At 52.0% G+C, this 22,213-nt stretch overlaps 1 protein-coding gene across 1 annotated transcript in view; it reads left to right on the top strand.

The window, feature by feature from the left end:
- The window catches only part of WDR87 (WD repeat domain 87), a 28,028-nt gene extending 10,463 nt beyond the window's left edge, over window positions 1-17,565 (top strand). The window contains exons 4-8 of the mRNA XM_081871510.1: window positions 1,373-3,276; window positions 5,748-6,570; window positions 10,527-10,738; window positions 11,581-11,930; window positions 13,663-17,565. Coding sequence (XP_081727636.1) covers window positions 1,373-3,276; window positions 5,748-6,570; window positions 10,527-10,738; window positions 11,581-11,930; window positions 13,663-17,363 — 6,990 coding nt within the window. The 3' untranslated portion in view covers window positions 17,364-17,565. The remainder of the gene's footprint in view (window positions 1-1,372; window positions 3,277-5,747; window positions 6,571-10,526; window positions 10,739-11,580; window positions 11,931-13,662) is intronic.
- Window positions 17,566-22,213: the final 4,648 nt, after the last annotated feature.

The following is a 22,213-nucleotide window of genomic DNA, read 5'->3' as shown; positions in this document are numbered from 1 at the left end:
GACCACAAACTTGACATGAGCCAACAGTGTGACGCGGCAGCTAAAGAAGCCAATGCAATTCTGGGCTGCATCAATAGGAGTATAGCATCTAGATCAAGGGAAGTAATAGTGCCACTCTATTCTGCTCTGGTCAGACCTCACCTGGAGTACTGTGTCCAGTTCTGGGCACCACAGTTCAAGAAGGACACTGACAAACTGGAACGTGTCCAGAGGAGGGCAACCAAAATGGTCAAAGGCCTGGAAATGATGCCTTATGAGGAACGGCTAAGGGAGCTGGGCATGTTTAGCCTGGAGAAGAGGAGGTTAAGGGGTGATATGATAGCCATGTTCAAATATATAAAAGGATGTCACATAGAGGAGAGAGAAAGGTTGTTTTCTGCTGCTCCAGAGAAGCGGACACGGAGCAATGGTTCCAAACTACAAGAAAGAAGATTCCACCTAAACATTAGGAAGAACTTCCTGACAGTAAGAGCTGTTCGACAGTGGAATTTGCTGCCAAGGAGTGTGGTGGAGTCTCCTTCTTTGGAGGTCTTTAAGCAGAGGCTTGACAACCATATGTCAGGAGTGCTCTGATGGTGTTTCCTGCTTGGCAGGGGGTTGGACTCGATGGCCCTTGTGGTCTCTTCCAACACTATGATTCTAGGATTCTATGATTCTATGAACCCTGACAGGTGGCCAGCCAACCTCTGCTTAAATACCTCTGATGAAGGAGAGTCCACCACCTTCTGAGGAAGTCCATTCCATAAGGGGAGTCCTACAGGATCAGACCAAAGCTCTCCTTAGTCCTGTTTCCCATTTGTGTACAGTAGTCCCCTTCCCTGCTGTTGTTTCCCAGCAACTGGTGTTCAGAGGCAGGCCACCCCTAATCCTGGAGGGAACCTAGATGGCCACCATGACTTCTCCATGACTTTCCTCCCCTGCCGTGCAGGAGACAAGAAGCAGCCTTAGGAAATGATATTTCCTTACCGCCATGCTTGATCTAGATCCCGGTCTCTTCTTCCACAGCTGGGGCAACGTCCCAGGCTCCTTGAGGTCCCACCACCCTTGCTTCAAGCCAGAGAGCCCACCTTCCCCTCCTCTAAAGAGGAGGAGTCCCGATTCCCAGGCCTCCCCCCTGACTGGCATCTCAACTCCTGAAAAGGGGTTATTGCCCTATGGCCCAGAGAGGGCAGGAGCAGAAACACCAGGCAGATGGAGAGAACCTTGAACACCATGTCCCTCGTCTAGCACCACAGCTTTGTATTGGATTGTATGATCTATCATAAGCTAATTTGGAGATTGTTTGGGGTGTCTATGTCTTTAAATAGGTGAACCAAGATACTAACCCTACCTGCAGAGTCCATTGCCTCTGACTCTCAGACTTCTCCTGCAGGTTCGAGTCTGGGTGTACAACCCAGAGGACGAGGCCCCCATAACAGAGAGAGAGTACGCCATAGAGGAAGACCCAAAGGTCCTGTACATCTCCTATGCTTCCCACCTGCACCTCTTTGTGGCCTACTGCGATGACATCCACCTGCGGCTTTTTGGTGACCACACTCAGGAATGCAAGATGCTCTCCGAGGTGAAATCGCCCTATTCGGTCACCAGCATGTGCTACAATCCTGAGACAGGTGAAGTGGTGACAGGTGCCATTGGCATTGTGGCCTTTTGGGGCTTTACCCCAGGGAAGGTTCCCTACCTTGCTGTCACGCGGGAGGTGCAGATCTCAAGTGGCGAATTTGTGCACTACCTCAGCTTGGAGCAGGAGCGGAAAGTGCTGGTGGCCTTGTGCGAGAACATCATCCGTGTGTACGACTACCATACCAAGACCCAGACCCGGACCTTCCAGGTGAGCCAAGGTGTGTCGCTCACTTGCTGCTCCTCCTATTGGCCTCAGAGCTTCCTCTTCACTGGGGACCTCGCTGGGGACATCAAGGTGTGGAACTTTGACAAAGGGACCCAGACCACCCAGTTCAAGGCCCACCAGAGCGCCATCACCACCATCACCACCCGGCACTCGTTCCACACCATCATGACCACATCGCTGGACGGGTTGCTAAAGGAATGGAACCTGACCACCTGTGAGCTCCTTCGGCGCCTGGACATTGGGGAGCAGCTTTTCCAGATGCAGTTCCTCAACGAGCAAACCTTCTTCCTCTGCACCCTCTACACCTTCTCCATCCGCACCGTCCACAACTTCTGCCAGCTCTTCAACAGAACCAAGTCCATGCTCACAAAGCTGCTGCGGGTGCAGTGTGGACCAAACAAGGCTCGCATCTTGGCAGCCACGGAAGACGGGGTCATCCGATTCCTATCCCCCGTCACGGGGGAAATGCTGTTTGTCACCTGGCCCTTCCAGGTACTGGAAAAGGCCCTGGACTACGTTTATGACCCGGACAGAGAGGAGCTTCTGGTGACGATGGGCACAAATGACATCTACGTGCTGGACACCACCAAGAACCCTTGTCCAGTCAAGCACATCTTGCGTGTCACGGAGGGCCTGGATGACAGGGTGCTGTGCCTGGCCTACAGCCGGCTGGACCTGGAAGGCCGCACCTGCAGCTTCATCTTCAGCGGGTACAAGAGCGGGAAGGTGCGCACCATCACCCAGAACTTGTATCGGATGGGGAACCGCAAATTGCACGACGGCAAAGTGGTGGCCCTCAGCAGCATCTCAGCCTCAGGGAACCTGTCCTACCACTCGCGGGAGTCTTCCTACCTGTGCTCCTACGGCCAGGACCAGTACATCATCCTCTCCGATGTTCTCTTGAAGAAGGACAACTTCCTAGAGGTGTTACCTTTGGTGGTCATCCCAAGCTTCAACTGCCGCATCAACAACCTCCTGCTCATCCCCGGCTACATCTGTGCCCTGACAGAGCACAATCGGGTCCGGCTGTGGCGTCAGGCGTCCCTGGTCCCTGGCCAGAAGAACCGCTTCTGGAAGGAGACTGGTGCCCTGCACGCCACCACCATCACTTCCTTTGACTACTGCCACACCCTCAGCATGCTGGTGACCAGCGGCTCTGATGGCACTGTGCGCGTCTGGGACATCCTGGGGCAGATGCTGGTGGAGTTTGACACAAGCCTCAAATTCAGCCGAGTCTGCTTTGCCAACCAGCGGGGAGACCTGGTTGTGGGCTGCAACATGAATATCTACTTCATCCCATGTGTCTTGTACTTGCCCAGAGACCACCTCTACATGCTGATGTCCCGGTGTGTGAAGGACGACATGATTGAGCGCCCCTTGGCCTTTCTGCCTCACTTCCTCCTCACCTTCGACATAGTCTTTGTGCCTAAGTAAGTATGGGGAGAGGGACGTGGGTGGCGCTGTGGGTTAAACCACAGAGCCTAGGACTTGCTGATCAGAAGGTCAGCGGTTCGAATCCTGTTGCTCTGTCCCTGCTCCTGCCAACCTAGCAGTTTGAAAGCACGTCAAAGTGCAAGTAGATAAATAGGTACTGCTCCGGTGGGAAGGTAAACAGCATTTCCGTGCGCTGCTCTGGTTCGCCAGAAGCTGCTTAGTCCTGCTGGCCACATGACCCGGAAGCTGTACGCCGGCTCCCTCGGCCAGTAAAGCGAGATGAGCGCCGCAACCCCAGAGTCGGTCACGACTGGACCTAATGGTCAGGGGTCCCTTTACCTTTAGGTATGGGGAGGGGAAGGGAGGCAGGCAGGCAGGGCGGGATCTGAATGTTGGAGAGGTGGATAGAGAAGACACAGCAGCAAAAGGGTGAACCCCACCCCCAGTTTCCAATTCAGGTGATACAGGAAACTTGTTTCCCACCAATGGCCACTGACCTTTGCAATTGTCATGGGGAAAAAGGGGGAACATACCTTGTCCAAATGGTTCTAGCACTCAGAGCCCGTAGCCAGTCTCCAGGTCCATGGACTGTCTATGAAGCCAACGCTGCAGAGCAAGAATGGTTAAAATTTTGGGCCCAAGAACTGCATGCAAGGGTAGCCGATCCTCTGCATGAGGTCTGCATGGCATATGTGTGTGTGTGTGCGCGCACACACACACACACACACACACACGGGCTGGCCAACATATCGATATATTGTCCAAAGTCAGTTTGAAGTCAGTATTGTAATATCAGTTTCATAGTTTTTGACCTGGCAATATATTGAAAATCATGATGTGTGTTAGGGACAGGTGATATATTGTCCCAAACCAATTTCAAGTCCGTATCATGATATTGGTTTCATAATTTTTGACCTGGCAATATACAATGGACCCTCGGGTAACGTAACTTTCGGGTTGCGAATGCGGCAATCCCAGAAGTGTATATTTCCAGGTTTAGCAGTGCGCGCATGCGCAAAACTGCTCTGCGCACCGCATGTGTGCACAGAAGCGCTCTATCGCACCACGTGTGTGCACAGAAGCGGTGCCTCTAGATGTGGACTTTTTGGGGTACATATGGACCCCTGGAATGAGTTCAGTTTGTATCCGGAGGGTCCACTGTATTGTGAATCATGGGTGTGTGTGTCATGTTCAAAAATGTGGGGAAAACCGTGAAGCCAGCCAATGCCTCCATCCTTTTTTCAGACATTGTGATATACAGTGCTATTTTTCTCTAGAAAAAGGGATGTTAGAACTCACCATGAACGCCTCGCTCATTCTCTCAGAATGGCAATGGCAGCCCACCTAAGAGGTGCCGGAACTGAGTTCCAGTGAGTTACGGTTAGGGGAAAAGCCCTGGTGATATATCAGTATATCACAATGTTATATATCACAAAGTTATATATCACAAAGTTGAAAACCAGATACCGCCCAGCTCTAATGCAGACCACCAGTTCATTACATTCTGCTGCCTGAGGCAAAAGACAAGAAGGCACCCTTCCCCAAGGCACATACAGAAGCCAGTAGGACCGGCAGTGGAATCTTACTCCAATGCTGGGCAAAGGACAAAGAAGGCAGCAAGCTAGGGTAAGGGGCACAGGACAGGATGAAGGGCACTCACATCTCAGGCCATTCCCCCCATCCCACAGCACCTGCTGCCACATTATGGGCTGACCCTGTAGACCACACTCTGCAGACCCACCCCAACAGCGCACCCGCCACCCACTGACCCCCTTGAGAGCCTTCCTGCCTGCCATCTTTATTTTAACCAAGCGTCTCCCTACCTGCCCGCGAACTGTCTTGCCAGAGTGGTGCATGCTCTGGTTATCTCCCGCTTGGACTACTGCAATGCACTCTACATGGGGCTACCTTTGAAGGTGACCCAGAAACTACAACTAATCCAGAATGCAGCAGATAGACTGGTGACTGGGGGCGGCCGCCGAGACCACATAACACTGGTCTTGAAAGATCTACATCGGCTCCCAGTACGTTTCCGAGCACAATTCAAAGTGTTGGTGCTGACCTTTAAAGCCCTAAATGGCCTTGGCCCAGTATACCTGAAGGAGCGTCTTGACCCCCATCGTTCTGCCCGGACGCTGAGGTCCAGCGCCGAGGGCCTTCTGGCAGTTCCATCATTGTGAGAAGCAAAGCTACAGGGAACCAGGCAGAGGGCCTTCTTAGTAGTGGTGCCCACCCTGTGGAACGCCCTCCCATGAGATATCAAAGAGATAAACAACTACCTGACATTGAGAAGACATCTGAAGACAGCCCTGTTCAGGGAAGTTTTTAATGTGTGACATCTTAGTGTATTTTGGTCTTTGTGGAAGCTGCCCAGAGTGGCTGGGGAATCCCTCCCCTCCCCCCCCGCACAGAACTACAGTTCCCAGCCCCCTTCACAAACTAGACTTTGGGTGCTTTCCCTCCCCAGGTATCGCCAGGTAGGAAGGCTGGCCAAGAAGTATGAGCGGCTGGAGCCCATCTCCAACCCCAAAGAGGTGGTGATGGAGAACAACGTGGCCACTGTCTTGCATTTCATCGGCAAGGAGGCGAGTGCCCTCCCTGGGCCAGATTTCTACGGGGCAGCGCCATACATCAAGGAGCTGCAGCCGGAGTTCTTCGTGAAGTACCAGCTCCTCCCGCAGCAGGGTGCCAAGGCAACCCCGGAGAAGAAGACGCTTCCTGCCGAGCTTCCGCCAGCGCCACCACCGTCCCGTGTGCTTCCACCACTGGTAGAGCCCATCCCCGTCCTCAGCAGGATACCCTTCCAAGCCGGGCGCACGTGGCCTATTGCCCCCGACGGATACGTCCCCAATTCGGTTATCCGGGCCCAGCTGTTTCCAAAGGGGACACCCAAGGCCCTGCAGTGCAGCTTGGACCTGAGCAGGCAGCCCTTACCCAGGCGCAAGATGGTCAAGATCCTGCTGCCGGAGACGGATGAGCCCGAAGCCGTAGACAAAATCCGGAGGAAAAAGCCACAGAGGCGGCGGACCTCCGTGGCCTTCTCAGGGTTTATGCGCTCCCGGGACCTGCTGTCCGAGATCGTGTCGAAGCCCTGGCTGCGGCACAAGCCCATCGACAACAGCTTGCCCTCCGTCACGAAGGCCATCCTGGACCTCATGGATGACGTGCCCTACTCCACGTATTTGCTGTGCACGGCTGCCCTCGTCCAGCTGGCCGAGTCCTACCCGCTGCCAGAAAAGGTCCAAGAAGATGCCTTCGAGCGACTCATCCAGGACACCACCCACAAGGAGGTCAGTGCAGTCCTTCAAAGGGCTTGGGGGGAGGGGGCAGCACAGGGACATTGGCAAGCCGTTTTTTACTAGCTTCATTTGTTGTTGTTTAGTCGTTTAGTCATGTCCGACTCTTCGTGACCCCCTGGACCAGAGCACGCCAGCCACTCCTGTCTTCCACTGCCTCCCACAGTTTGGTCAAACTCATGCTGGTAGCTTCGAAAACACTATCCAACCATCTCGTCCTCCATCGTCCCCTTCTCCTTGTGCCCTCCATCTTTCCCAACTTCAGGGTCTTTTCCAGGGAGTCTTCTCTTCTCCTGAGGTGGCCAAAGTCTTGGAGCCTCAGCTTCAGGATCTGTCCTTCCAGTGAGCACTCAGGGCTGATTTCCTTCAGAATGGAGAGGTTGGATCTTCTTGCAGTCCATGGGACTCTCAAGAGTCTCCTCCAGCACCAGAATTCAAAAGCATCCATTCTTCGGCGATCAGCCTTCTTTATGGTCCAGCTCTCACTTCCATACATCACTACTGGGAAAACCATAGCTTTAACTATACGGGCCTTTGTTGGCAAGGTGATGTGTTGGAAGGTATCCCACGGGCCATCTAGTCTGACCCCCTGCAATGCGGGAATCATAGCTGTAGAACCCCTGGCAGAGGACCACCCAACCTCTGCTTACAAACCTCCAAGGAAGGAGTCTGCCATCTTCCATTGTCACAGAATCATCAAATTATAGAGTTGGAAGGGACCCCACAGTCATCTAGTCTGGCCCCGTGCAATGCAGGAATCACAGCTAAAGATTGGAAGGGGATTTCCGTGGGATTTCTCCCCTTTCTCTGGCCAGGTCCTCTCCATGCAGAATGGCAGCTGTGAGGGGCGGGTGAAGGGTTGCGGCTGGAGACCTGGTTGGGGCAAGAGGAAAGCAGGGGGCTGAGGGAGGAGGAAAGAGCCGCCCGGAAGTGTGAGGTGTTTTAATGGTGGAGGGACTGAAACCAAAGAACCGAGGTCTGTCAAGTTTTCTGGCTGAATCAAAAAAGAGCTAGAGGTTCCCTCTCTGAATTCTCCTCATGAGGAGGGGCACAGGCTGAGGGATCCCATCCCCTCCAACATTTCTCCGAGGAAAACGGGGGCAGGTTGTTCCACTTCAAGAAGCTTCTTCCACATTTGATCTCCCGTACACACAGGCGTCTATGTGCGCATCTACCGGAGCTGCTCACAGGGTTGTTGTGAAGAAAAAAATGTGTGAGGGGGACGGGATTCTGTATAGCCCCTTCCACAGATTAATGGACGTTTTAGCTGTGAACTGCCTTGAGTCCCTTTCAGGGGGAAAGGCGGGGATAATAATAATAATAATAATAAAAGAAGGAGGAGGAGGAGGAGGAGGAGGAGGAGGAGGAGAAGCAGAAGCAGAAGCAGAAGCAGAAGCAGAAGAAGAAGAAGAAGAAGAAGAAGAAGAAGAAGAAGAAGAAGAAGAAGCAGCTGTGAGAATGACCAGGAACATATAAGAGCATAAATCCTATTGAACTCAGTGGGAACTGAGTAAAAATTCTTAGGATTTCAGTGTAAGGCTGACGCGTCTGGACCCTTATACCTGAGAGTAAGCTCCATTGACTACAGTGTGACCTACTTCTGAGTAAGACGGTATAAGCCTCCACTCACAATAAAGGGGGGAAAACAATCCACGCATTTCCTCAAAAATGGCTGGCTGAGGAAGCGTCGCAATGAAAGACGCAACAAAAGTAGACTGGCGACCTTTTCCTTCAAAAGCATAGGCAGCGCTTCGTCGGCCACCTTCACCATTTCCTTCATCGGGTGCAGGGATCTTAATTCCAGCAGAAACAGGACTCTGTTTTTTGGCAGCTCCAACATATACAGAGAGACTACTTTTAATTGTTCTCCAAGACATGGAGGGGAGGGAAAAGGGCAAAGCAGGACGTCCTGGGATCAAATGAACCGTCCTGAGGCCTCTAGGTAGAGGACGGTATATATATTCAGTAAATAAATAATAATAATAATAATAAATGGAGTGCCTTCTGCAATTCCGGGACTGTCCCTGGAAAATCGGGGCACTTGTAGGATATGGGAGCCAGTGCAGCAGGGAGCCACTGGCTTTTCCCGCCTTTTTTGTTTCTGCCGTTGTTCTTGTCCGCTTCGCCTCAGCCCCATGGCGGCTCTGCCACTTCCTGCCTCACCCTTCCCCAAGCGAGGCAGAGATGGCCAGTCGGGCATCATCGCCAGCAGCCCCACGGCTCCTCTTGCCCCTCATCCTGACGCCTCACAGAGGCCCCTCTCAGTCCCTCTCCATGCCCCCTTGGCACTTCATGAGGCACGAGGAACAGCCATTTTGTTTTATTTATAACATTTTCAGGCTGCCCTTCCTCCCAAGGGCCCCTGCCTCCGAGGTAAAAACAAAATGGAGAGCCTTGTCTTCTGAGGGCACTCAGGGTTTTGGTTTTATGCTTTGGTATTGTAACACGCTGCTTCAATCACCATGAGAGGTGCGAGATTCCAGGGGTTGTAGGCAGACCTTAATAACAATAAGAACAATAAGAATACAGTGGTGCCTCGCAAGACGAAATTAATCCGTTCTGCGAGTCTCTTCGTCTAGCGGTGGTTTTTTCGTCTTGCGAAGAATGGCTATTAGTGGCTTAGTGGCTATTAACGGCTTAGCGGCTATTAGCGGCTCAGCGGCTATTAACGGCTTAGTGGCTTTAAAAAAAAGGAAACAAACTCGCAAGAACTCTTTCGTCTTGCGAAGCAAGACCATAGGGAAATTCGTCTTGCAGAACGACTCAAAAAACGGAAAACTCTTTCGTCTAGCGAGTTTTCCGTCTTGCGAGGCGTTCGTCTTGCAGGGCACCACTGTAAGAACAATAAGAACAGCAATAATAATATTATTTATATTATTTATATGCCCCAGGGTCTGTGTTGGGACAAATGAGGCTCCACGGAGACTGTGGTGCTTTTAGGATATATGGTTTATTGACACAGGCATTCAACCTGAACTTAGAGGAAGGGGCTCTCAGCACTGGCACCCCAAATGGTCCCTGCTTCTTCCGTAGCCATAGCCTTGCCCTCAGAGGGACGTCATGCCAGCCAAACTCCAACCCACCGGTCTAAACCCTCGGCTTTTATCAGCTTTATTAACGGTGAACCCCAAAATTTCCACATCTGCTAATACCAGAGGCGTATTGGTGGGTCCGCTGTTGCGTTCTGAAGCCAAAGGAAAGGATCGGACCCTGATTAAAATAAGACACGAGGCTTTGACCAGCAAGGCTCTTGGAGAAAGTGCGTCCCCACACCCCTCACCAGGCCATTTTATTAGCAAAAGAATCCTTTACACAGTGCTCATAAGAACCAATCAGATTTCCTACTTGCCAAAGTAAGTGAGCCACAGGTGTGTGAATATGAGGAAGGCAGTGACTGGAAATATTTATAGCAGAGAAATCATGGTTAAATAAGGCAGGCTTACAAAACAGGGACCCTGGGATCCCAAGGGAAGGCAATGAACATATTCAAATGCCCAGAGTCCCTGTATTGGCCATATTCATTCATGGGCCAAGGGGGTCCCAGGACATGTTCCTCCTGGCTTAGAAATGAATAAGGTCAGACCAAAGCGGTAGAAAACTGTCCCTTTTTCCTTTGGACCCTGAGGACTCTCAGTTGATCCGTTTCTTTCTCCACACTTTAGCCAAGCAAGCAGTAAGATTGGCCCCATCTAAATTTTCCCAAAACTGCAATGGTCCTTCCAGCCGCTATAAGCGGGTACACTACCAAGTCTTTATTATGCAAACTTTATTATGCAACACCGGTAGGAGGCTGGTCACTGGTATTAGCATCTTCTGGAGGGGGGGCCATGGTTGGCTTTCCCCCTGGCCATGCCAAAGGCTGAGGCAGAGGCTGGGCCTCGGTCCAGACCCAGGCGCTGGCCCCTGAGCTCATGTGTACGAGGATATGGACCCCTGTTTTTGCTCCGCAGGTGAGGATGAGGCTGGCAGCCTGGGAGGCCTTAGGGAAGATGGACCTGCTGAGTGAACAGGAAGTGGTCCCCCTGGCCCGAGCCCTGCTGGATGAGAACAAGAAAGTGCGTGACCTGGCCCGGTCGCTGCTGGACTCTGTGGCTGGCATCACGGACAAATTTGTCCTGAAGAAGGAGATGCAGCGGATGGCGGATTCCAGCCTGATAGACTTGTAAGTGTCTCCTTTGAGGTGTGAGTGGGGTATCCCTGACCCCCAAAGCAATACCCCCTGTGGCTCGGAGGAGCTTCCTGGAAGGGTCTCTTTTGCAGCTTCTGGCAAAGTTAGACCCAGCTGTTCCTTGCCCAATTGGGTTATGATGCTGCTCTGTGCTGTACCCAGGTGTAGGCTATGACTGAAGATGAGGAGCTTAAAGGTGGGCTTCACATGACACACACCCAGCACATTTGTACAGAGCTGTGTGTGTCCAATTAGCCAATAGCAGAAGCCCTGAAGTAGCTAAAACATCCCCTCAATGAGATGAACAGCAGGATTGAGATGTTTTGAAAGGGAATAAGATATTTTGCTTTGCAGTGTGGAGATTTACTAGAGGGTAGGGAAAGATCTGCCATAAGCCAAAGGCCTGGATCGCCCCCCCCCCCATTCCTCTGGGTCCCTCCTCTCAATTTTACCCTTCCTTCAGCTGTTTACTCTTTGCTCCAAGGGATGTGGGTGGCGCTGTGGTCTAAACCACTGAGCCTCTTGGGCTTGCCGCTTGTCCATCAGAAGGTCTGCGGTTCGAATCTGCTCTACGGTGGTGAGCTCCCATTGCTCTGTCCCAGCTCCTGCCAACCTAGCAGTTCGAAAGCACACCAGTGCAAGTAGATAAATAGGTACCTCTGCGGTGGGAAGGTAAATGGCGTTTCTGTGCACTCTGGCACTCGTCACAAGCTTTCTGTTGTCAAATGCTGGCTCCCCCCGCCTGAAAAGTAAGATGAGTGCCGCACCCCGTAGTCGCCTTTGACTGGACTTAACCGTCCAGGGGTCTTTTACTTTTACTTCTTTTCTCCTTCCAGGTCTTCATTTGGTCGCGATCGAAGCGCCTTCCCTCGCAGAGTGCGGGCTGCCGGCATCATGGCAGAGACAGTGGATGAAGCTAAGGTCGCTCTGACAGAAGGAGCACAGAAGCTGATGACTCGGGTTGAGAACCAGCTAACAGCCAATCTGTTCTTGATGAACGAGATCCCACCCAAAGTAGTCCGCGACCGCCGCTCAACCGTTTCCCGTCTTAGGTCACCATCTCGGGGAACATCTGTAGACTTTACCACGCCCGAAACCCTTCCCGTAGGACAGGCGCGGTGGCTGGGAATCTTTGGCAAGCCTGAGAGGAAAGCTCCTTCTGCTGCCCCTTTTGCTCCTGAAAGAGGCAAGTACAACTCCCTTCCTAGAGAGGGAATCTTGAAGCATTATTGCTGGGAGGAGCACCATTCCCAGGCTGGCCACCATCCTCTGGGGCTATCCCCTGCTTGGGCTCCCTGGTAGGTCAGGCTGTCCTGACTTGGACTGGCAACCTGTGGCCAGTGTCCAAGGAAGTGGGTTTGTCTCCCTTCTCACTTGCACAAGCAGCCTTGAATTCCATGGTAGAAAGTTGCGGAATGACTGACACTTCCACTTGCGCTGCACTTAGGAAGCTGCCTCATTCCTTTCCAGGGAAACCTGCTCTTTAGTGAGAGATCAGAACCAATGTCACTCCAGGAAAAAATCGAAACCGCTTGCATTAAGAAGCAGATTTCCTGCAGGGAAAGCAGGGGCACAAGAGGAAGTGTGTGTTGGAGGAACTGGACATGGAAGATGGGGTTCATTCCCCCCCCATGAGCAAAAATCTCCCCATGTACGTGATAAGTCAACAGGTGCAAGGTCAGCCAAGCCAGCTGCTATGGCAATGGCCCAGTGTCATCTATGTAAGTGATTCAGGCATGGCAGCTCATTGGTCAGACAGTGAGTCTGTTGGTGAATCAAATTCTGCGCTACATCTTGAAGCTGGGGCAATGGGAGATACTTTGTGCTTGTACAGTATATATGTATGGCGTTTCCGTGCGCTCTGGCTTCTGTCATGGTGTTCCGTTGCGCCAGAAGCGGTTTAGTCATGCTGGCCACAGGACCCGGAAAGCTGTCTGTGGACAAACCAGCTCTCTCAGCCTGAAAGAAAGATGAGCGCTGCAACCCTTTGACAGGGCCATTGACCGTTGCCGTTGACTGGGCTTAACAGTCCAGGGGTCCTTTACTTTTTTTTACATCTGTGTCTTCAAAGCCTACAAGCTGTATGTACCATATTTTTCACTCTATAGGATGCACTTTTCCCCCTCCAAAAATGAAGGGGAAATGTGTGTGCATCCTATGGAGCGAATGCAGGCTTTCGCTGAAGCCTGGAGAGGGAGAGGGGTCAGTGCGCACCGACCCCTCTTGCTCCCTGGGCTTCAGGCAGCTATCTGCAAGCCTTTGGAGCACGGCGGGAGTTCCCACCGGGCTCTGAAGGCTTGCGGATAGCAGCCTGAAGCCTGAAGCCTGGGGAGCGCAGTGCCAACTCCTGCTGCGCTCCCCGGGCTTCAGGCAGCTATCCGCAAACCTTCGGAGCGCGCCCCCAGCCCCGCAAGCTCCGGGAGCGGCGGCAAGGCTGCGCGCAACCTTGCCGCTGCTCCCGGACATGTTCTGGAGGCTGGGGTCAGGGGAAGCTTGGGCTTCTCCCGCCCCAGCCCCACTGCTAAAAACGAATCCAAGACAGCGAGTGGGATCCATCCCGGCTGGAGAGGTTGTGTGTGGCTAAAGAGGAAGTCAAGACAACCAGCGGGATGGATCCGGCTCGCTGTCTTGGCTTCTTTGCTCTTTGGGGCTGGGGGGGGAAAAATAATTTTTCCCCCTTTATTCCCCCCCCTAAAAACTAGGTGCACCCTATGGTCCGGTGCGCCCTATGGAGCGAAAAATACGATACATATCAATGTCCAGAACTGTAATACTGAAGCCTTATCTTCTGCAACAGTAAACCGTTTTGGACCTGAAGCCACCTCTGTGTGGTGAGTGGGATGGGGGACAACTTCTGCTACATAGGTATCTTCCCTCAGATTCCTGACATTATTCTGCCCATGTCTCTGGTTAATCTCACTCCTTTCCTTGTCCCTTCACAGCTGGTGGCGATAAGCTCCCCAGGATCCCTCAAGCACGAGGCAAGGGGCTCACTGTGCCTGTTGCGAGTGGAACAGGTCTGGAGGAGCTCAGCCCCAGCCTCAGCCCCACCCCCAGCATGGCCACCGCCACCTCCAGCTCCAGCAGCTCCGGCTTCAGCAGCACCAGCAGTGGCTCCACATGGCGGGAAGTGCGGCTTGAAAGGCGGGAGCTCAGGGCAAAGGAGAAGGAGAAGGAGAAGGAGAAACGGCTCAGGCCCAAGGTCCTTCCCACTGTTCCCCACGAGGCCCCGAAGGTGCTCAAGGTGCGCAAGAAGGCCCAGCCCATCCTCTTGCAGCGGCGTGACACTCGCACCCAGCTCTACACTGAGATGCTGAAGCACCAGAGGGACAGGAAGGACTTGCAGGCAGCCGCCCTCCCAACATCGGAACTCAAGCCAGATACTGCTGTTCTGCCGCCTAAACCCAGCCAGGTGGGCGTCCCCATCCTGCCGCCAGTGCCCACCAAAGGCAGCCTCATTGACCCTAACCAGGAGTACAGCTCTGACAAGACCAAGTGGCGTGCCGACCTCCACAAGCTGTTGATGCTCCGCATCGGCCCCTACATAGAGGGCCGCACTGCGGCTGAGGACCTCCTGGCCTCGGCCCGGTATGCCTTGGCTGGCCGCACCATGTCCTGGGAGGACATTGTCAACATCAGCCAGTCCCTCCTCACTTCCCAGGAGAAGGCAGCCGTTGATGAAAAGGCGTGGACGGCATATGTGGAGCGTCTGCAAAAGCCCAGAGGAAGACAGTCGTCGTCCCAACCTTCCACAGAGAGCCTGGAGGAGGTGGTGGGCGTCACGAAGAAGCAAGAGGAGTTCAGCAGTTCGGAGACAGAGTTTGAGAGTGAGAGTGAGGAGGAATTCGTTAGGGGGAAGGGAGTGAGAGAGCACGGAGAGGGGAGAGCGGTCAAGCGAAAGAAGAGAGGCCGGACGGCTGGAGAACAGGAGGGGAAGTCAGCCTCTGACAAAGAAGTGGCAGGGAAAGCGAAGGCAGTTAAAGGGAAATCGTATGAGTCACTCCGGGGAAAGGAGCGGGAGGCGGCCAGGACTAGAGTGCGAGAGGCGATCAAGGAACGAGACCGAGAGGCGGCCAGGGAAAGGGAGCTGGAGGCGGCCAAGGCAAGGGAGCACGAGGAGGCCAAGGCAAGGGAGCTGGAGGCAGAAGCCATGGCAAGGGAGCGAGAGGTGGCCAGGGCGAGAGAGCGGGAGCTGGCCCGGCGGAGGGAGCGGGAGCGGGAGGCAGCTGCAAGGAAACGGAAGAGATTGGGGAAGCTGGTCGACAAAGACAGAGAGGGCCTGGAGGGGCCAGAGCTGGCCAGGAGAGAAGCCCTGAAGCCCATCCTCAAGGAGTCGGAAAGGAAGCTGGTTGAGATGACCGAGAGCGCCCTGGCTGAAGTGAGGGGCAAGGCCAAAGAGAGGATGATGAAGGAGCTCAAGGAGAAAGCATTGGCCGAAGCCAAGCACCTGGCCAAGGAAGATGTGAAGGCGAAGGCGCTGGGCGAAGCCAGGGACCTGGCCCTGGTCGAAGCCAAGGAGCAGGCGATACTCAAGGCACGGAAGATGGCCATGGCGGAAGAATGGGAAAAGGTGATGACCGAGGCACGCAGGAAGGCGCAGGCAGAGCTGGAGGAGAGGGTAATGGCCGAGGCGATGAAGATAGCCCAGGCCGAGAATAAAGAGGGGGAGGAGGCCAAGGAAAGGATCCGGGAACTGCTCAGCTCAGTAGTGCTGGAAGTGGACGAGGCCAGGGTCCTGGAGCTGGCCAAGGAAATGGGCTTGGTAGTGGATGAGGAGAGGATACAGGAGCTGCTCAAGGAAATTGCCTTGGAGGTGGACGAGGCGAGAGTCCAGGAGCTGGCAGAATTAAGGCGTGAGGAACTGGTGGAGGCCGTCGCTCAGAGGCTGGCTAAGGAAAAAATGTTGGGCCTGTCTGAGTCGAAACTCAAGGAACTCATTGAGGCCAAAGCCATGGAGATGGCCCAGGCAAGAGCGAGGGCCCTGGAGGGAGAGGGGGAAGAGGAGGAAGGAGTTGGAGAAATGGCTGAAAGAAAGAAAATGGTGGCTAAAAGAGTTATCCATCGGGGGGAGGAAGGGGAAGAGTGGGACTGGGAGTGGGAGGAGCTGGAGAAGAAGGAGGAAGGAGGTGAAATGTGGGAAGACCTAGTAGAGAAGACCTTTGAGTTCCTCAATGATGAGGAGAGAGAGGCTCTGATAGCCCTATGGGAGGAAGAAGCGACTCCAAAGCTAGAAGACGACCAACATGAGCTTTCAGAACATGCTCAATTGTTCTTGGACATCCTGACTCAGCCAGAGAAGCTGGAGTCCAGTGACGCCGCCACCTACAAGCGCCTCTTCCAAGTGGTGTCAATGCTCGAGGTTTCTTCAGGGGTGGAGGCCGAGGCCCTGGCAGGGGCTTTGCTGCAGAAAGCGCAGCAGATCTTACAGAAAGGGGAGGAGATGAAGGGGCTCTTGAGCAAAGGGCACTCTGCTCTGCTGCAACAGCTCAAAGAAGCAGTGGAGGCCTACCAGATCTGGAGCACTGATTCTCAGGAGCTTACAGCCAAGATGGAGACCCTCCAGAAGACTGCCCTGACAGTGTTGCAGGCGAGGAACCTGAAGGTAAGGCTGCAGAAAGAGGCCAGGAAGAGGTCCTTGTGGGAGAGCGTGAAGAAGGAGTGGACAGAGGAGAAAGGCAAATTTATTAAGAAGAGCTTCCTGAACAAGAGGCTGAAGGAAGCCATAAAGAAACTGAAGGCTGAGGAAGAAAAGGCTGAGCAAGGAAGAATAGAGCAGCTGCGAATGGAAAGGCGCCTCAAATTCAGATCCCGGCCCATTGTGCTAGGTGAGGTGGAGAAGGAGAAAGAGGTGGAGAGGCCAGAGGGGGAGCGGAAGGAGGCGGATGAGGAGGAGAAGCAGAAGCAGAAGCTGAAGAGAGGAGAGCTTGGCAGGAGCTCCAGCAAGATAACGTGGTCCCTGGCGGGGGAGGAGAAGGCCTGGAAGGCCATCATGCAGACGGAGGGGCTGCCCATGGCCACCGCCATTATCAGGCCAAAGAAGTACCGGCTTCCAAAGGACTCTCTGTACAGACGTGGCCAGCCAAAAGCGCGATTCCGTCGACGGAGCCTCACCAGGGGTCCCCTTAAGCACGCCTTCCGCCTGTATGAAGACAAAGGGGTTGACTGGGAGAGGTTCATGAAGCTCTACCAGTCGCTCATGGTCCTGAAGGAGCAGAAGGGGGGCATCGAGTCGTCGGCGTGGCAGGAGCAGACCACCAAGCTGCTAGACCTCTACGGCTTGACCAACCCGCTCATCCATGCCATGACGCAGCAGCTGCTGCTGGGCGACCACAGAGAGCGCACATACGTCAAGGGCAGCACCCTGAAGATGCGGAAGGCGCAAGCTGGTTTGGGGGTGAGGATACTCTACGAGATGATCCATCACTCGGTTCGGCTCCCCCCCAGGCTTCCCGCCTGGCATGGCATCATCCCGCTCAGCTATCAGAACAACGTGCACACCTTCAAGGGCCAGGGCATTACCCGCTATGGCACCCTGTCCCTCAAGTGGAAGACCACCGTTGCCAGGGGAAAGGCCTCCAAGCTACACTTATACGTCCACTCAGGCTCCCAGAGCAAATAGCCCCCCTTTCTTGTTTTGTTTTTTAACCCAGAGAGAAATATATAGATTTGTATGTATGTGATATTCTTTTCTACTGAATCTTTTCGAGAGTCGCATCAGACATCCCTCAGCGAGCTGCATTGAAAGGGAGTCGCAAGGTGTTTCCAGGGCAGGGAATGATCCTTGAAGTGCCCAGTGGAATAAACATGACATAGATGCCGTCCACAGTTGCCGTTTTGAATTTTTACTGTTAGAGAAGGCGCCTAGTTAAACTGTGGAGCAGGAAGCAGTGATGGTCACCAACCTAAGTAAAGGTAAAGGGACCCCTGACCATTAGGTGAAGTCGCAGACGACTCTGGGGTTGCGGCGCTCATCTCGCTTTATTAGCCGAGGGAGCCAGTGTACAGCTTCCGGGTCATGTGGTCAGCATGACTAAGCTGCTTCTGGCAAACCAGAAGTGCTAGTAGATAAATAGGTACCGCTCTGGCGGGAAGGTAAACGGCGTTTCCGTGCGCTGCTCTGGTTTGCCAGAAGCGGCTTAGTCATGCTGGCCACATGACCCGGAAGCTGTACGCCGGCTCCCTCGGCCAAGAAAGCGAGATGAGCGCCACAACCCCAGAGTTGGCTATGACTAGACCTAATGGTCAGGGGTCCCTTACCTGGATGGCTTTAGTTGAGGTTCCTGCATTGTGGGGGGGTTAGACTAGATGACCCTTCTTTCCAGCTCTGTGATTCTATTATTCTTGGGCCCCCTCAGTTAGCTGTTGCCCTGGCAACCTGGTTCCTTCTTTTGGGATGCAGATGAGGACACTCAAGTTGCCAGCTAAAGTCACTGCCTTACATAGAGCCTTCCCTGATCTGTGCAACAATAGAATCTTCTGTTAGAGTCCAACCCGCACAGAGTACAGGATCCCAAGAACTGGAAGGGGCTCTGGGCGTCATCCAGGTTGACCCCACAAACCCACAGCAAGAATGAAAATCTCTAGGCAGCCCCTACCCTGCCAGCCAGGAGAGAAGCAAGAGATGCCCACAGAAGACAAGGAAAAATCAGGCACTCTAGGTTAGCTCAGAGAGGGCAACAGGCAGCAGCAAAGCCCTGCATTCCTGCTCTTGCTAACTCATGTCTTATGACGTATCTTTCTATGTGCGTGTGGAGGAACACAATTTTTTTTTTAGTCCTTGGCATTTAAAAGTGCCAGCTGTCTACACTGGAACAGAAGCTTCTGCATCCCACTGAGTCTTGGGCTCGGAGGGTGTCTGAGGGAGCAGCTGAAGGAGACTTGGCTTTTGCTGCAACCTGAGAGGAGATAGATAGATAGATAGATAGATAGATAGATAGATAGATAGATAGACAGACAAACGTGCAGGATGCCCCTGGAAATCCACTCTCTTTGAGCAACACCCCCTCAAAAAAAATATCTTTGGGACAATGGACTCTATTTGCATTGGAAATGACATGTTCAGGGGATCTTTAAAAAGTTGAACTATCTAAAAAATAGAATCATCACTTGCTACATCATCATCATCACCATCATCATTATACAGCCCTTCATCCGATGATCACAGGGCAGTTTATAACAACACAAAAATGCATGCCACAGTAACACTCCCCCCTCCTGCCCACAGTTAAAAAGATGCTTTGATTAAAAGACGCCTGCTTCTTAGGAGAAAAGCAATGACAAACCTAGACAGCATCTTAAAAAGCAGAGACATCACCTTGTCAACAAAGGCCCGTACAGTTAAAGCTATGGTTTTCCCAGTAGTGATGTATGGAAGTGAGAGCTGGACCATAAAGAAGGCTGATCAACGAAGAACGGATGCTTTTGAATTCTGGTGCTGGAGGAGACTCTTGAGAGTCCCATGGACTGCAAGAAGATCAAACCTCTCCATTCTGAAGGATATCAGCCCTGAGTGCTCACTGGAAGGACAGATCCTGAAGCTGAGGCTCCAAGACTTTGGCCACCTCAGGAGAAGAGAAGACTCCGTGGAAAAGACCCTGATGTTGGGAAAGATGGAGGGCACAAGGAGAAGGGGACGACAGAGGAAGAGATGGTGGGACAGTGTTCTCGAAGCTACCAGCATGAGTTTGACCAAACTGCGGGAGGCAGTGGAAGACAGGAGTGCCTGGCGTGCTCTGGTCCATGGGTCACGAAGAGTCAGACAACACTAAACGACTAAACAACAACAATTAGCCAGAGAGCGAAGAGGAATGCCTGGTGGCTACTAACCAGGATGGCTCTGCTCTGCCCTTCACAGTCAGAGACAGCAATGCTTCGGAATACCACAGGAGAGTAAGCTTGGATCCCGCTTACAAGTTTCTCTTTGTGAGCACAGGATGATGGACCAGATGGGCTCCCTTTGGCCTGATCCAGCTGCCAGGCTCTTCTTACGGAGGCTTATCGTAATAGCAGAACCTACATGCCCAGGAACAGTCTACCTTTGAATACCAGATAATGGGTGTTATAAGAATTTGAAGTTACAGATAGGTAGCCGTGTTGGTCTGCCATAGTCAAAACAAAAAATTCCTTCCAGTAGCACCTTAAAGACCAACTAAGTTAGTTCTAGGTATGAGCTTTCATGTGCATGTTGGTATCTGAAGAAGTGTGCATGCACACGAAAGCTCATACCTAGAACTAACTTAGTTGGTCTTTAAGGTGTTACTGAAAGGAATTTTTTGTTTTGAAGAATTTTAAGGTCATATATATATATATATATAATGTTCATAACTGTATATATAAACCACATGTCCGAAACCCCACAGATTAGGTCCTGAACAAACTGACCTCAAATATTTCTCTGCAAGGTCAAAGTGGGAAACCTCCCCATTGTCTCTCTTTTTTAAAAAAATAATAATATTTATTCAAATTTTAAAGATTACAAAAAGAAAATTAGAAAAAGCAAAAAATAAAAATAAAATAATAAAAAATACAGAAAATACAATACAAAAATACAAACAGTTAAAAAAAGAAAAAAACAGCTCGAACCTTTACATAACTTTCTTTCCTTTGCTTATTTCCTTGACCTCCTCACACCTCCCTTTTCTGTATTCTAGTTCAATTAGACATTTCAGCAAATCCTTTCTAGCTTTGTTTTTATCCTAATAATTTATCTTAATATACTGTAATTTTACATTCTCGTCTTTCACCAATTAAAAAAAATTTTTTTTTACCTAATTCTTTATTACCATTTCTGCTAAACCCACATGTCTCTTTCCTCACAAATCCTGTCCTCACAAATCCTTTCTTAAGGGCACATTCTAGATATAAAATAAAAAAATTCCTTCCAGTAGCACCTTAGAGACCAACTAAGTTTGTTATTGGTATGAGCTTTCGTGTGCATGCACACTTCTTCAGAATATGAACAGGGTGTGAGCCTGTGACATGTGACCTAGATTCAGGAATTAAGTACAGTGGTACCTCGGGTTACAGACGCTTCAGGTTACAGACACTCCAGGTTACAGACTCCGCTAACCCAGAAATATTACCTCAGGTTAAGAACTGTGCTTCAGGATGAGAACAGAAATCATGCTCCGGTGGTGCGGCAGCAGTGGGAGGCCCCATTAGCTAAAGTGGTGCTTCAAGCTAAGAACAGTTTCAGGTTAAGAATGGACCTCTAGAACAAATTAAGTACTTAACCCGAGGTACCACTGTAGTTATAACAACAAAAGAGTGGCCAAAACCCAGATAATGCAATCAGGTAACTTGCCAGACAGGAGATAAACAACGCACTCAGATTTCTCTTATAGACCGCCTTTTCTGTGATGTAGGTATGATGTATCTGGGGTGGTGGTCTTGGACTACACTCCTTCTGTGTTGTATGTATGATGTTTCTGGGGGTGGTTTTGGACTCCAGGGTGGGCAATTTAAAAGGCAGGCACACATGGCTCTGGGTCCTCCCCATCCCACCCGCAGGTGAAGGGCCCAGGGCAGGATTGGGAGACAACTTTTAAAGACTTTAGAAATTGCCCAGCTCCTTTGCCAAGTGCCACCCCAAAATTGTAACAGAGACTCACAAAATAGGAGGGCCTACAAAAGAAATTTGGGACATGACTTGTCACCTGTCAATCAAGATACCTGACAATGCCTGCTGATGGCCTTTCCAGCCTAGTCTGAGGCATCCTTTTGAAATGGTAAGAACCTTGGCACCAGAGTCTGCTGACTGGGACCTGCTTCCATTCACAGCTTGGCAATTTTAACAGATACTTGTCAAACTGGTTCACGGGTTGGGGGAGATTCAGAAGTAACTTCCAGCTATGTGGTTCAAGAAAGGACGTGGGTGGCGCTGTTGTCTAAACCACAGAGCCTAGGGCTTGCGATCAGAAGGTTGATGGTTCGAATCCCCATGATGGGGTGAGCTCCCATTGCTCAGTCCCTGCTGTTGCCAACCTAGCAGTTCGAAAGCACCTCAAAGTGCAAGTAGATAAATAGGTACCGCTCCGGCGGGAAGGTAAACGGCGTTTCCATGTGCTGCTCTGGTTTGCCAGGAGCAGCTTAGTCATGCTGGCCATATGACCCGGAAGCTGTACGCCGGCTCCCTTGACCAGTAAAGCGAGATGAGTGCCGCAATCCTAGAGTTTTCTTCAACTGGTCAGGGGTCCCTTTATCTTTATGTGGTTCAAGGGGTCTCTATTGTTCTAGGTCAGAGCGGCCCAACTTTTCATACCAAGTGGGTCACCAGAGCACAGGCAGAGACCATTTCGCTCGTGTCTAATTGATGCCTGACTGCCAATGTGCAGCTCCTTTTGGACCTGCTAGAGGGCAAGACAGGGGCCTTGCAGTCAGCTGATGCATGCTCCATAGTTGCATGCAGGGGCCAGGAACAGATCTGCCGCACCAAATGGTCACCGCCTGGACTTCAACACAGAACCTGTG

This window comes from Podarcis erhardii (assembly GCF_964252035.2).
Source record: "Podarcis erhardii genome assembly, chromosome: 7".
NCBI lineage: Eukaryota > Metazoa > Chordata > Lepidosauria > Squamata > Lacertidae > Podarcis > Podarcis erhardii.
The sequence above is the reverse complement of the archived record's forward strand: the minus strand, read 5'-3'. Positions and strand labels throughout refer to the sequence as shown.